Source organism: Canis aureus, chromosome 23, assembly GCF_053574225.1.
Source record: "Canis aureus isolate CA01 chromosome 23, VMU_Caureus_v.1.0, whole genome shotgun sequence".
NCBI classification, from domain to species: Eukaryota; Metazoa; Chordata; class Mammalia; order Carnivora; family Canidae; genus Canis; species Canis aureus.
The window spans coordinates 23,021,327-23,037,360 of record NC_135633.1 but is presented as its reverse complement, the minus strand read 5'-3'; the positions used below and the strand labels follow the sequence as shown (position 1 = coordinate 23,037,360).

General features: G+C 38.5%; 2 protein-coding genes across 2 annotated transcripts; both read right to left on the bottom strand.

The window, feature by feature from the left end:
• Positions 1 to 1,911: 1,911 nt before the first annotated feature.
• Positions 1,912 to 2,862, bottom strand: LOC144295390 (olfactory receptor 51V1-like). The gene has a single exon (XM_077867780.1). It carries the CDS (start codon positions 2,860 to 2,862, stop codon positions 1,912 to 1,914), a length of 951 nt encoding a protein of 316 aa, XP_077723906.1.
• Positions 2,863 to 13,618: 10,756 nt separating this feature from the next.
• On the bottom strand, positions 13,619 to 14,590 carry LOC144295389 (olfactory receptor 52Z1P-like). Its single transcript, XM_077867779.1, has one exon. It carries the CDS (start codon positions 14,588 to 14,590, stop codon positions 13,619 to 13,621), a length of 972 nt encoding a protein of 323 aa, XP_077723905.1.
• Positions 14,591 to 16,034: the final 1,444 nt, after the last annotated feature.

The window sequence follows — 16,034 nt, the reverse complement described above, 5'->3', positions numbered from 1 at the left end:
CAAGATATTGAAGGGAAGCTGAGAGACATGTGCCTAGACATGGTCTGTGAGAAACAACAGAATCTCCAAAGATTCAGCAGCTAACTGCTGTTTTCATGCTGAAATTGGGTCATAGGACTCTTGTCAAACGCATGTTCCAAGATACTTTGTTCTGTCTAGGAACTATTTCCACACTTTAAAGCTGTTGGAGGGTAGCCTATACTTCTGCTTTCTACACTGATTACTTAATTGAGTGAAGCACTAAAAAGGAGGGGAAGATAGAAACACAGAGTTTCAAAGGCTAATTTAAAATACAAAGGTCTAGGTTTTACCTATTAATATTAAATTCTTGCTTCATGAAATTGCTCTGATGCAGTCATCTGTTGAGCATTACTTAACATTTCTTCCTCAGGTATCCAAGATTACGGGAATCTTAAACCATTTTCCCCCTGTATCTCAGCACAGATACCTGATTTCATTCTTGCTTCCATTCTTTTGAAAATGAACTAAATTTTCTAAATTACTCAGAAGGGAATCTGTTGATATTTTTTTAACTCAGAATCAATAAAGATAAAGTTCATAAAGCTCAACCATAAGCATAAAGTTTCATCTACTCAGAATATTCCCCTCTTCAGATTTAAAATCAGAGTTTACAGCAGAATCTACTTCTGGCCCAATGACAAAGGAGTTTACATGTAAAATATAACAAGTGACGATTCTAATTTAAAGTCGACGTGGTAGGGATCCCTGGGTGGCGCAGCGGTTTGGCGCCTGCCTTTGGCCCAGGGCACGATCCTGGAGACCCAGGATCGAATCCCACGTCGGGCTCCCGGTGCATGGAGCCTGCTTCTCCCTCTGCCTGTGTCTCTGCCTCTCTCTCTCTCTCTCTCTCTCTCTGTGACTATCATAAATAAATAAAATTAAAAAAAAAAAAAAAAAAAAAAAAAAAAAATAAAGTCGACGTGGTAAAAATTGAATCCAAAATCAAATTCCATTAGAAGTTGTCTTTATAATCTATATTGTGCTGTCCAATACAGTAGCCACTGCATTGGTGGAGGCAATGTCCTTTTAACATTTAAATATAAATTAACCATATTTAACATGAATTGTAGAGGCATGAGCCCAGTTATACTCTTTACATTTCAAATGTTCAATAGCAATACATAGCTCTTCTTATATGTTGGTCCCTATTACCCTATAGTAGAGAACATCTCCAACATGTTAGTAAAACCCTACTGGAGGATTCTGGTCCATATATGCCTATCACAAGATCCCAGAGATGGGCACTTTCCCCATTTTTTTAAAGATTTATTTATTTATTTATTTATTCATGATAGACAGAGAGAGAGAGAGAGAGGCAGAGAGACAGGCAGAGGGAGAAGCAGGCTCCATACCAGGAGCCAGATGCAAGTTGATCCCGGGACTCTAGGATTGCACTCTGGGCCAAAGGCAGGCGCCAAACTGCTGAGCCACCCATGGATCCCAACTTCCCCATTTGAAGATTAGTTAACATAATCTGAGAAACAAAGAATGTGTAGTCATCCACCCTTGTAACTAAAACCTAGGATTTGAATCTAGCCTTGTTTCAATGCAAAGAAAGTGCTTGATTTCCATTTTGGGCACATGAACTAGTTTTATCATCTCTTGGATATACTTGTGGCAGGAACATATAATATCCATTTTACATAAATCCATAGTTGGTAGAAAATTTCTGGAATGTTTCAAGGAGTCTCCCAACTCCAACCCTAAGAATGATTTACTACCAAACATAAGTTAAAATAGCATTCGTTCATAGGTGATTCTCTCGATTTATGTTTAAATGTGTTTAAAATCAAGAATCCTAGACTCTGGACTACTTAACTAAAACAAAATTCCTTTTTGGTATTACATACTGTGTGTTAATTAAGGCTGCTGTTTTATTCTTCAAAAGCCCTAGGCAACTCGACACATATCCAGAGAAAAGAGTCTGAGCATTCTGCTCCGAATCTGCTGGGTCTTGACACTGTAGATGATGGGGTTCATCAAAGGTGGGAAAAGGATGTAGATGTTGCCCATAAGTACATGGATCACAGGTGAGAGATGCTTGCCAAAACGGTGCACCATTGTTAAGCTAATGATAGGGATATAGAACACGAGAACAGCACACAGGTGGGAGATGCAGGTCTGAAATAATTTATGCTGCTCCTCCTGAGAGGCAATTGCTAGCACTGCCCTAAGAATCAGCACATAGGAGTAAAGGATGAGAACAGCATCCAACAACAGCGTGAGAATGACCAACATCAGGGCATAGTAGCTATTAAACCTGATGTCTGAGCAAGCTAGACGCAGAAGGTCCTGGTGTAGGCAGAACGAGTGAGAGAGGCTATGGGAATGACAGTAATGGAAAAATTTCAGATTGATGATGGGGGGTGTAATAAAGAAGAAACTCCTACCCACTATGATGAGCCCGATTTTGAAAATCCTGGAATTAGTCAGAATGGAGGAATACCGCAGTGGATTGTAAATGGCGACATACCTATCAAAGGCCATAGTAAGGAGGACAGAGGACTCCATGAAGGAAAGACCATGGATGAAGTAGGACTGGGCAATGCACGAATCCAGGCTGATTTCTCGAATGAACCCCCACAGGATGCCCAGCACCGTGTGCACCGTGGACAGCCCCATGCACAGGTCAGTGAGGGCCAGCATGGCCAGGAAGTAGAACATGGGCTGGTGCAGGCTCGGCTCAGTCCGGATCACATGCAGCACCAGGCAGTTGCCCAAAAGCACCATGGCGTAGATAGTGGAGAAGGGAATGGAGATCCAAGGATATTGCTGCTCCAGGCCAGAAAATCCCGTGAGAAGGAAGGAGGAAGAATTTAGGCTAGAACTTCCCAACGCCATCCTTTTGGCACAGGGATACCTCTTCCAGGCAGTAAGAAAGGGTTTTTCCAAGGAAATGCTCCAAGTTCAGATGAATTAGGTGAAATTTCTGAGTAAATAAAATTATGCTATAGTTAACTGAGTGTATGAAATACTAGCTGAGCAACTCTCTTCTTTAGAGATGTATTATCTGCTGCCTGGAAGAGAATAATGTCCTCCTCATGTCATGTAAGAGCCATTATTCATCCACTGGAGGCACATTATATCCTTAGAAGCTACAAGTGAAAATGAGGAGACCAGAGTAAGAAGCTAATTTCCAGAGAGGCTATGTTGCCTGGGATATTTTCTCAGGGATTCTGAGGAAAGGGAGTACCGGTAAAAGTGAGAGCTGAGGTTCTCAAAGCAATTATTAGTTTCCTCTCTCCAATTTATTAAGCACTTAAAATGAAGAGTAACATTTAGTGTTTAAGTATCCAAAGTCTTTCCAAAGTCTAGTTGCTGTGTACCCCTAACTCTCCATTTTCTGCTGTCTCCAAATGAATAATTCCTCCAAATAATCCTTAGGAAAGACACCCCTGTTTGTTTTTTTTTTTTTCCACTCCAGATGACACAGCCAACAATTACTTTTTCTGTGCAGTGACAAGAAGAGAGGAATATTTATGCATGAGGCCTTTGGAGAAGAATCTCCCAGGAGAGCTCTCACTCTGAGATGTTCAGCTTAACTGTGCCCTTGTGACTCAGAGACTTGGGCTAAAAGCTTTCAGCTTCTGACATCAGCCCAGTGTTCTTCACCCACTTATTTATTCATTCAATCAGTAAGTTCAATATTCATTGAATATCAATTTATGGAAGGGATGAGCAGGTTTTTTCTCTTCCTTAGATCCTAGCATTCAAAAGACTAGAAATAAGGCCAATGTGGCAGAGGTAATTCCAGAATTTTAAAAAGCCTCCTGGCAACGGCATTCATTGACTTCTTCCCCACATTGTTTTCCTGCTTGGGATTCTGACCCTGGGAGTCATCATAAAAAGACTGAAGGCTTTAGAATATAGGCAGGTGTTTCAAAATCAATTCTGGCTTCTGTTTCATCTCATCCTTCCAACATGTTCAATTAGCTCCAGATTCTGTCTTCCTCTTCCTCTTCCTCAATTTAGTCATTCTAGCACACTAAGCAGCTCCTCAGGCTACCTTTCTTCATAATGCACCCTCTGTCCCTGTCAGACCCCTTCTAGAGTCCCCTGTGCTGTTCTTTCTTGCCCTGAGCCCCTCTCCATGTGAAATAATCTAGTCCAATATTTTTCTTTCTGTCCTTCCTTGAATGAATGGAGTCTTTACCCTTTGGAGAAAAATGTATTCCCCTTGAGCTCCTTTTCCTTCTCAAAAGCACAATTGTCTTCTTTCATGAGATATTTCTCCAGATATTCTCTCTGCCTAAGGTGTTCTTTTCACAGAGTTCTTTTCTTTCCGTCTTCTCCTCAACATCTTCCTCCCATTTGTAAAATAATACTATATTTTTCCTCTGCAACTCAACCATCACTTTTCAAGGATCCGTTACCTGAGACAGATTTTCCTCACTTATCTATTGTGTTGGTAAATACATTTATCTTTATATAATTTATTCAATTTACAATGTCATATTCATAAGCCTACATAACTGGCTAAGGTCTCTGTTACATACTGCATTGTAATGTCCCTGAGAGGGAGGATAGTGTTAATTTTTATTCCGTAAGGTAGGTTGAAATTTGCACTTCAGTGTTCTCACCTCCCCTGTGAGCACAGACTGATGGATACAGCCTCATATTTGATATCTTCATCTTTAACCCAAAAATTCAAATTATGACAAAAAGATATCATTTTCCTCATAAATCCATTTACTCCTGGTATCATAAAATCAGTTCAGCAATTACAGGATTACTTAGGAAGACTCCCAAGAGTCTTTCTTGTTTCTTGTCTTTCCTTCCCTCTCCTGGCTATCAAATCCTTCATCTCTTTCTATCATTTCCTGCCTCAAACGTACCCAGACCTGCCCACTTCTCACCTACACACTGTACGCTACCACTGTCTTGGTACATAATATCCTCATCTGTTCTTCACGTATGGCAATAACTTACCAGTTAGTTTTATTGTTTTTCTACTTGCCCCCTAAAAATATACTCTCCCCAGGGATACCACACTGCTTTCTCTTTCTTCCTTTCTTTCTTCTTTCTTCCTTTCTTTCTTCTTTCTTTTTTCTTTCTTTCTTTCTTTCTTTCTTCTTTCTTTCTTTCTTCTTTCTTTCTCTTTCTTTCTTTCTTTCTTTCTTTCTTTCTTTCTTTCTTTCTTTCTTTCTTTCTTTCTTTCCTTCTTTCCTCTTTATATTTTTGCATTTCCTTTACTCATTTTACAGAGAAAGCACAAGTAGGGAAGGCGGGAAGAAAAGGGGAAAGGGTCAAGCAGACTCCACGCTGAGCCCAGAACCCAAAGCCTAGTTTAGTCCCATCACCCTGATCATGACTTGAGCTGACATCAAGTTGGATGCTTAACCGACTCAGTCACCCAGGCACTACTGAGTGCTTTTTAAAACCATCTTTTCCCCCCCGCTAAAAAAAATAATTAATTAATAAAATAAATAAATAAATGATAAATGTCTACTACATCACATAAGCCCATGTTAAGACAAAATGAAACAACAAAAGGCAAAAACAACAAAAAACAAAATCACTGATGTCTTTTCATTGCTCTTAAAACAAAAATATTTTTATCTTAGTCGGAAAAATGAAAGGACATGGCTTACCCACTTTTCTGTCTACAGGATAGGCCACTGTTGCTTTCTTTTCTTATCTCCCAGGAATCTATTCTTTCTTTTTTATTTTTTAATAATAAGTTTATTTTTTATTCGTGTTCAATTTGCCAACATACAGAATAACACCCAGTGTTCATCCCGTCAAGTGCCCCCCTCAGTGCCCGTCATCCATTCATCCCCACCCCCCGCCCTCCTCCCCTTCTACCACCCCTAGTTCATTTCCCAGAGTTAGGAGTCTTCCATGTTCTGTCTCCCTTTCTGATATTTCCCACACATTTCTTCTTCCTTACCTTATATTCCCTTTCACTATTATTTATATTCCCCAAATGAATGAGATCCAGGAATCTATTCTTCCTTAAAACCACTTAAGTGTTTTCCTATCTCAGAGTCTTTGTTCTTGATCTTCTCTCTGTGTAGAATGATCTACCCCAGGTATTTGCACAAAACCTCCTTTCGTCATTGAGGATTCTCCCCTCCAGGTGACATAGTCAACAATTACTTTTTCTTCTTTGGTGGAGAAGTTCAATGTAGCTTCCTCAGAGGGATTTTTGTAGCCCCACCACAAGTGCCCCCATCCTCTCCAATAAATGAGTCTCATCATTCCCTGCTTTGTGTTTATGCCACTTATCCTTTGCTGATTTTCTAGGAGATCTGTTGGAAGTATGAGAAGAACAGGAGCTATGTCTGGTTTTTGCTCATTGAAAGGCAAAGTGAGGTGTAGCATAGATGGGGCATTTATCCAATTATTACTGTCTTATTTGAATTAATCTATGATTTTGAACTGTTCAATTACAGAGGTATAAAACAAGTTAAATGCAAACACATTGCAAAAAAATACCATGAAATCTAAACTGTCATATCTTAAAGTACACATTCGATTCTTTTTGGTCACATGTTACCAAACGTTGTCATCCTCTCGAAGGTTTATGTGATGCATAAAACAGATGCTGCCTTGGGCATTCCTGCTGACCTCAAACAACAATGCTCAGAATCCAGATATGATTCCCGTCATTCACAGCCTGACCGACAAAAGATTCAAACATCCTCTGAATATAGGCACACATGGAATTGAAATCTATTCTCTCATTCAGGCTTCTTCAGCCTAGCCACAAAGCTTAGTAGTGTCGCCTCAGATGAACGGTCTTTCAGCATAAAAGTGCAATTGTAGGATTTTTCTAAATTCTATTTTGAGATAGGATGGGAATCAGAGAAGATAGTGCTGGTGAGATGAATAAATGAAAATTTCTAAGGAAAGTGGTCAGATATTTCAGATGCAAAATATGCTCCATTTGTATCAAAAAGGAGGGGAAAAAAGAACATATTTCTCAAAACATCATGCTATGTTTTTCCCTCTCTCAGTCAGTGTGCATAATACTTGTTTCTGAATTCCTAGCAACCAGAGCAATGCCTGGCATGAAATAAATAATATTGCAGTGAATTAATGCAGCAGTGAATTGGAGCCCAGGGTGGTGATGGGATCCCGGCATTTGCTCTGTGCACTTTGTCTGGAATGTGGATTTGGAAAGCATATCTGTCATCAAAGTAAACAGATCATTTTCTCACAGGAGTCTTTTCTTACACCCTCCAGTTCAAACTGACCTACATATTCAAGCATGCTGTCTTTTTTTCTGTTCTTTGCAAATGAATCACTTTTAATGAATTAATCACTATTAATCACTCGCTGCCTTTTCCAGGTTGGGTAGGGTAAAGATGAATATTCCTTACTTACCCTAAAGGCATGGAGGTGGAGTGTTGGATGTACAAGTCAGAGTCTTTTTCATTAAATTGAATAAAAAGTATGACTGTTTGCCAGAATAGTCCAGGTTTTTGCTTTTTTTTTTTTTTGTATCATTATTTAATGACGCCCGCGCACAACCTGCTTTGTTCAATAAATTGAAAGATTCACTCTTTGCCAGGTAGTCCCTCTCAGTGTCACATCTGGACACCAGTAGGGGGCAGAAGAAGCCCATTTTCCCCCATCTTCAAGGATGCATAAAGCAAGTTTGCTTTAAACTGGGTTTTTGTGAGGCCCAGCCCTTTGGAGTTCCAGCATGGCTGAAGAGATAAGAACCTTCTATGACACTAGTCCAAAAACTGGGCTTTCAGGAGTTCTCAACATGTTAGTATTGGTGGCAACTTTTTCACCAGTAACCCAGTATAGACTTAAAACTCAGGTTATAGGAATGATTACTGTTATTAATTTTATAAATGTTCTCTTTATTATGTTACTTGTGTATTTATTCTTACTATGTGTTTGCTTATAACATTACATAAGATGCATATAAATAATATTCTCATCATAGCATAAATATTGAAAAGTGATTACCATAATTTAGAACCATGATAAAAAGTTATAATACATGGTACATTTGTTTAATTGTGGTCATGTGGGTATCTGAGAAAGTTCTATTAGGATTTGTCTCGTTTGATTGCACTTTAAGGCCTAAATAACCTCCAAGCAAATAATCTGTTTTAATACTTTTTCTAGGCTTAGTTTCTAGGGTTTAAAGTGTTTAGAGGTACCATTAGCAAAATATTGGTAAATTTAGTCTCATTGATTCTCATTTGAATACTTCAATCATTTTGGAGATGAAGCATCAAAAATGAATAGAAAATAGAAATAAAGAATGAGAAAATAAAGGGATAAAAAGACAGGTTCCTTAAAAGGGAGCCCGATCTAGAAGCTGGAAAGGAGCTGCCATGTGAGCATTACCTGACAGGTAGAGATGGTTAGAAGTCCTACAAAGGGAGGAAAGATGGCAGACCTCGGCACACCAGAAATGATTTAGGAGAGGGCTGTAGAGCAACTAAAGATAATTTGATCACCACAATTCACTGATGACTGGATTTTCTAAACTCTTGGGCTCTTAGTCCTCAAATGAGAGTTCTTCTCTGATAAAGATCATTGATTTTAAAAACTGCATATCTAAAATCATGAAATTCTCAAGTTATACAATAGAAAAGCATTTCCTATAAAATACATGGTTCAGGTATGTCATTTTTCCTGAACTCTCCAACAGTGTTGCCTGATGTCAGCAAGCTCATGATCAACAAACCACATAACCAATGTCACCAAATATGCCAGTAGATCAAGAACAGCTGTGATTTATGCAGCTACAACTCAAGGAAAGGACTTAAATCAGAGGGATCATTTATGAAGAAAGGCTGCATCAGCTAACATGTATTTAGGATAGACTAGTAAGTCAGCTAATTCCTTAATTTCCACAGCTTTGCTCTCCAGTGTCTTATTCTACACATCCATAGGTCACAGATTGTTTCTCACAGGGTTGATTTTTCTCTTCCTTATAGACAGAATAGGAATCCTTTAGTAACAACCACATTGTCTGACTTAGTCAAGAGAAAGGAACTGCCATGTGAGCATTACCTGACAGGTACAGATGGTGAGAAGGCAGGTGGGAGAGGATGTGAGTTAAGGACAGGTGGGAAGGGAAATCCACTAGTGAAGCATTGTGAGGTAAACTTAGAGATAGTGAGACATTCTTACCCTTTGTTATTGGGAACCAGTTCTGTTCTTACCAGACACCTGATGACCGTCATCCCTCCTTGCTTTTCTCTCCTCCACCTGTCTTTCTCTCGAGATTCTGGTCTCATTCCCCAGTATCTTGTGCTGGGCAGTGCCTCCTGTTACACCCTCAGTAACAGCCCTTGTCAATGTCATGAACTCTGATCTATTTGCTGCTGGGGCCATATCCAATATATGGACATGGACATCTGTGGGACAATTTTCTTGCCTTTCTTCTCCCCCTTTAAAACAGATTTGACTCTATTCTGTAAGTCTGCCTGAGATCATGTTGCTGAATTCATCCTCCAACAAAACTGACAGCAGGATCGGTCTCATTTATGCTGAGGCAGCAACAAATTTATTGAGCTCAAAGTACAGAAGAAAGCTCCTGGCTACCAATTAACACGTTCATAGTGAATGTGGAGAAAAAGGAAGTTTGAACATGGACTGAGAGATTTCCTTGCCACTAGCCCAGGCCAGGAGGCCCAGCAGCTCAGAATAAGTCACTTCGGGGTCCATTCACAGCTAATATCTCTGAAATCATTTCTATACCTTGCAGAATCTCATTGTTCTTCTCTTTTCTCTTTCCTCACAGAGTAAATGCAGAGAAATTAATGCACACGAGTTATACTTTTATGAGTTCAGTTCCTTTTCTGCTGTTCTCACTTGGAAAGACATCTAAAGAACACTTAGATATGGGTATGTTACTATGCCAATGAATTCTATAAATATCCTTATGACCCTTTATCATTGAAGCACTTCTGGAAAGAAAAATCTGTATCCACAATAGCTCTTTATCACACATTTACTCTCATCGTCCTGCATTCTCATTCCTCTGATTTTTATTGTGTTGAAACTATTTCTGTAAATTTAATAATATTCCCACATGACAAGTTATATGGTACATTTCTAAACCCTACCATACTGAACTTTGAGCATGTCGTTGGCCACTTGGTGACTTTTTTCTCCATTTCTCTTTTATAGTTCCTCTTTTCTGCCACTCTTCTCTCAGAATGCAGATGTTTTATGTCTCATAGGTGTGAAGGAATCATGCCGTCTGCTCTTGATGCAAGTATAAAGAATATATAATATATGCTTTCAAATCTTTAGAAATATGGGAGGAAGAATTCATATACCTTTTATCATTATAACAAGTGATGAATTACAAGAAATACTTACACACCTGTTATTTCTCTCCTTGACATGACTCACCTGGAGTCTAGACCTTCTTGTATGCTGCTAACTGTAAGAAGTACTTGGTTCACCTGGAGTCTAGACTTTTTGTATGTTGCTAACTTTAAGAGGTATGTTGAGATACTGGCAAATTTGGGACGAATACTTTCAGTAGGATCGAGGAAGGCATTCACAGCGGATTTCAGGGAGAATATGAGATAAAGATAAAAGGGCACACTTGTGAAGGAGACAGATACAGTGATACTGATTCATGTGGAATGAAATTGAAACAGAGGTCAGACTGGCACATGTTAGCTAATCATGAGCCCATTCTTGAATCACTAAAGAACAATTTAGGCTGGTGCATCACTTTGTTTCCCTCCTCTTCTTCTCTTCTACTGATTTTATTTAAATTTGGTGCCTTCCAATATTCTATCCTAAGGTCCTTTCACCCTCAAAGTATCCATTATTGTTGGTAATTGGCAATTGCAGCTTCTCAAAATAACTTAAGTATCAGTGTTATTATGTCAACTCTTACAATATTTTCAGCACATATCCTGATTCTGCTCCAGATATATAGTATCAGCGAGTCATATCCAAATTTCAGTTGATGTAGAACATACTTTGAAAGATAATTCTTCAGATCAAAGATTATGTGATATATATTAACAATGGAATATTACTCAGCCATCAGAAAAGATGAATACTTAACATTTACATCAATATTGATGGAACTGAAGGGTATTATGCTGAGCAAAATAATTAAGCAGAGAATTATCATATGGTTTCACTCATATGTAGATTATAAAAAACAGCATAGAGGATAATAGAGCAAGGGAGGGAAAACTAAAAGGGAAGTCATCAGAGAGAGGAAAATTATGAGAGACTCTTAATTATAGGAAAGAAACAGAATTGCTGGAGGGAAGGTGGGGTGATGGGATAAATGGGTGATGGACATTAAGGATGGTACATGATGCTCTGAGCACTGGATGTTATACAAAATTATAAATTATTGAACACTACATCTGAAACTAATGATGTATTATATGTTGGCTAATTGAATTTAAATTAAAAAATAAAAAACAAATAGTGTGAAGAATGGTCCTGACCATTTTATTTTGGCTAACAACCTTTTTCTACTTTATTGTAATCCCTGGAAATGTCTTCACACATAGATCAAAACCTATTTGTTTTCCTTTTTTCTGAATATTGGCTTTTTTTTTAGGAGGGTAGTAGGCTAATGAATCATCTTTAAAGGATTATCACCCAAAAATTTCCTCAAAAATATTGATATGTATTCACTATGTATCATACACTAATCTGACAATCCAGGTTTTTAGCAGAATACAATAAATTACACCAATTTCCCGCCACTTTGTATTTTAAGAATGCTACGGTCATTAAGAGACTCATATTGCTAAAGTCACTGATATATGGAATACAGAGTCAAGAAATTAATGTCTACATATGAGGTCAATTGATTCTCAAAAACAATATCAAAGTTGTTCAACAGAGAAAGAATAGTCCTCTATACAAATATTGCTGAAACAACTGGGTATCATTATCCAAAAAAGAAAAAGAAAAACAACCATTTTCCTATGCAACAATTGACTTGAAATGGATTATAAATCTAAATGAAATATCTAAAATTATAAATGACTAGAAGAAAACAGAACATTTTTTGACCCATATGAGTCAAAGAGTTCCTAGTTATGTGCTGCAACTTTTGTCACAGTTTATGTGACTCCCATATCTATGACTATGACCCATTCCCACCATTTTTCCATGAACTATTGTTACTAGAGCTAGTTTCAGTTTGCTGGGTTCTTTAGTGTCTCTGATCATAAAAATTACCGACATCATCAAAATAAAATTTATATTTATAAAATATCAAATATATCCTATGACATATTTCGATTAATTATCAAGCCAATAAAGAAGGTACTCAAATGATTCCATTTTACCAGGCAAGAATCAAAAGTTACACAACAGATAATTTTATACAGTTAGTGTGGACAAGCAAACAAGGATTTTTAATATCAAACTTTTTTTTTTAACTGCTAAAATAGATTTGTTGAAATTCAAGTGAATATATCATTTATTGCAAGCCACGGTAATTATTCAGGATTCCAAGGATCAAAGAAAAAGACTTTCATTTCACATTCATTCGCATATATTACATCATATATACATTAATGTGTATATTCACACATACATGATATATACTTAATAGAAGACAAAGAAAAAAGACTAACCCTGGAAAGGTTGCAATTGTTCAAAGCAATACCTCCAAGTTCACTTTTTGCTGACATCAAATGTAGATAAGTTCCGATTTTACATTCTCATAGCATGTTAAGCCTTGAGAAGGAGATACTATAAAAGTATTTTCTTAAATAAAGAAATTAAGGTACAGTTTGGAGACAAGCTTATAAAAATTTATATTTCGTGTTATTAGAGACATTTTATGTAAGATGAAGTCATTATTTGTTTTAATTCACTATTAAGCGTTCATACAATAGACCTATATTCTGTACCTATTCCATACAGTAGAGTGTATCAGGGATACAAAAATATCTCACTTTAAAACTAACAATTTAATTAAAGAAAAAGGTGCTGATAAAAATAAGTTTAGTTAAGTAGCTTCATGCTACTAGGCAAGTGTTTACTGATTGCAGTGGGAGAGTTTTATATTTCAGCAGAATTTTAAATGTCCGTGCAAAAGCTCAGCAACTCACTATTCTCACCCCCCAGCTATACCCAAGAAAGTTCCATCTGGACTGAATCCTAAAATATATTCCTTTCTTTTCAGACTTATCTTACACTTCCTTAACAAATAGGTACAAAAAAAAAAAAGAATTAAGTACAATGCAAGATGATAACATGTCTAGAATTGAGAATATCATTAGTATTCCAAAGACTTTAAGTGATTTATGCATTGGTATCTTTGGCATTTACTGTCCTTTTAAGTGTGTTGAGGATTCTTTATGGATTTCAATCATTCTAATTCCTCATTCAAATATTATGTGTGGGGATCCCTGGGTGGCGCAGCGGTTTGGCCCCTGCCTTTGGCCCAGGGCGCGATCCTCGAGACCCGGGATCGAGTCCCACGTCGGGCTCCCGGTGCATGGAGCCTGCTTCTCCCTCTGCCTATGTCTCTGCGCCTCTCTCTCTCTGTGACTATCATAAATAAATAAAAATTAAAAAAAAAATTAAAAAAAAAATATTATGTGTGTGTGTGTGTATATGTGAGGGTGCATGTGTTTGATTCAGAGATATGCAGCATTTAGCATCAATCTCCATTTTAACAACATGTGCTGATGGGAGAGAAAAGCGACATCACTCGGTCTTGAAACTGTTTGGTCTTCACCCCATAAATGATGGGGTTTAGCATAGGGGGAACAACCACATAGAGATTGGCTACCAGGATGTGGATGTGGTGAGGGATGGTTTTACCCCCAAAACGATGGGCAAAAAATGAAAAGAATGCTGGGGCATAGAACATAAGGATGACACAGATGTGGGAAGCACATGTGTTGAGGGCCTTGAATCTGGCAGCCCAGGAAGGTATCTGAAACACTGTGCAAAGGATCATGGTGTACGACATAATGATGAACACAATATCCAGTCCTGTAGACAGTAGGGCCACAGTCAGGCCATAGATGATGTTGACCTTGATACTGTCACATGCCAATCTGGCAATGCCCATGTGCTCACAGTAAGAGTGGGGAATGATGTTTCTCCCACAGTACCTAAGTCGGTAAACCAGGAAGATGAATGGAAGGCAGATGAAAAAGCTCCTGACCACAGCTGCTATGCCAATCTTCCCAGTGGCTGAGGAGGTTAAGATGGTGGTGTATCTCAGGGGGTGACAGATGGCCACATAGCGGTCAAATGCCATGGCCAGGAGAATAGCAGATTCTGCCACAAAGATGAAATGTATGAAGAACATCTGAGATACACAGCTACCGAAGGATATATCCATGGACTGGAACCAGAAGATGGCCAGCATCTTGGGGGCTGTGGCTGTGGAGAGCAGCACATCTGCCGAGGCCAGCATGGAAAGGAAAAAATACATGGGCTCGTGGAGACTGCGCTCAGTCACAATCAGGAAGATCAAGAAGCTGTTGCCTATGACAGCCAACACGTACATCGAACAGATAGGGATGGAGATCCAGGGGTGAGAATCTTCCAGCCCTGGGATTCCAATCAGGACATACCACATATCCTGGGTATTGGTGTGGTTGTAAGAGAAAGGGGCCATCTCCTGCAGCATATTCAGGACCTAGTACCTTGAATAAAAACCACAGGGCAGACTGAGAATTGAAGAGCACTACTGGTTGATGTAGGATCAGAATTTCTTCCCCAATATGTTCTTCTCTGTGGAACGACAGCGAGGTGTATAAACCAGCTTAAAATTGCACTCTGACTCATTACATGGAAATATTAAAACATATCTTGAAAAAAATAGTTACCATTTGATAAGTGCTTAATATATGTCTAGTACTCCCAAAATTTAAACTCATTAAATCTTCACAATAGCCTGTTGAAAAGACTTGAACAATAATCCTTGACATAATATCATTCTTATTCCCACAGATGAAAAAAAAGAATCCCACAGACTTTCAGCTTCCTGACTTAGGTCCCATTAGAGCCAAAGAGTGAAAATGATAAAGTTCCGATCTTAACCACCATCGAATGTTGCCTATACAAAAACACATCATCAAAATTTTCACTGATCCTACCCCTGAGTAACATTGATACATGTGAAATTGATCATACTGCTTATTGAAGAGGGAGGGAGTTAGGTTTTACCAAAATAGATTTCAGACCATGTATATACAGAGGCTCTCTTGAGCATTGATTGACCATAGAAATGATGCTAAGGCCTATGCTAGGCATTGAGGAGCCACAGATGAATGAACTGATTCTTGTCTGCTAATCAACATGTTTCTTAAAATTATAGGCTGAACATTAAAAACCTAAAGTTCATGCAAGATCAAGCTCAGTTAGATTCTTTTGTTTTTGTTTTACAGATTATTTATTTATTTATTCATGAGAGACACAGAAATAGAGAGGCAGAGACACAGGCAGAGGGAGAAGCAGGCTCCATGCAGGGAGCCCGACATGGGACTCGATCGCGGGTCTCCTGGGCCGAAGGTAGCACTAAGCCGCAAAGCCACAGGGCTGACTGCTCAGTTAGGTTCGTAAATGGATATGTCCTGCATATGGTGAGGAAAAACATTCTCTCCCTTTTGGGTCATTGATTGAAAATTGGACAACATATTTATTATTTCCAACTCCCCACACAGCAGCAAATACTAATGCTTCACATTACGAAGTGGGCATCCACTGTCCTTCACTAAAAGGAAGGGTGAGTAATTTACTGTTTGCTCTTTTTCTAAAGTTCCAAAAGAATGTGCATAAAGTCAGGAGAGCTTTTGGGTGAAAAACAGACTAGGAAATACAACATGTGAGTGGGATGTGTGTGTGAGGGGGTGTGTCCATATGAACACACACATAAAAAACGAGGGTATAGGCATGAATAGGAAAGAAGTGGATAACGAGTGGCTTCCATCCTCCCTCAGTCCCCGTTCTTCAATAAAAGCGCTCAACGCATTTGCTGAAGAGGAACATGGACTTAAGGGATGTTAACCTATTTAACCTCTTGTTTGCAAGGTGTCAGGATCACTGCACAGTATAATCTGACCACTTTGACT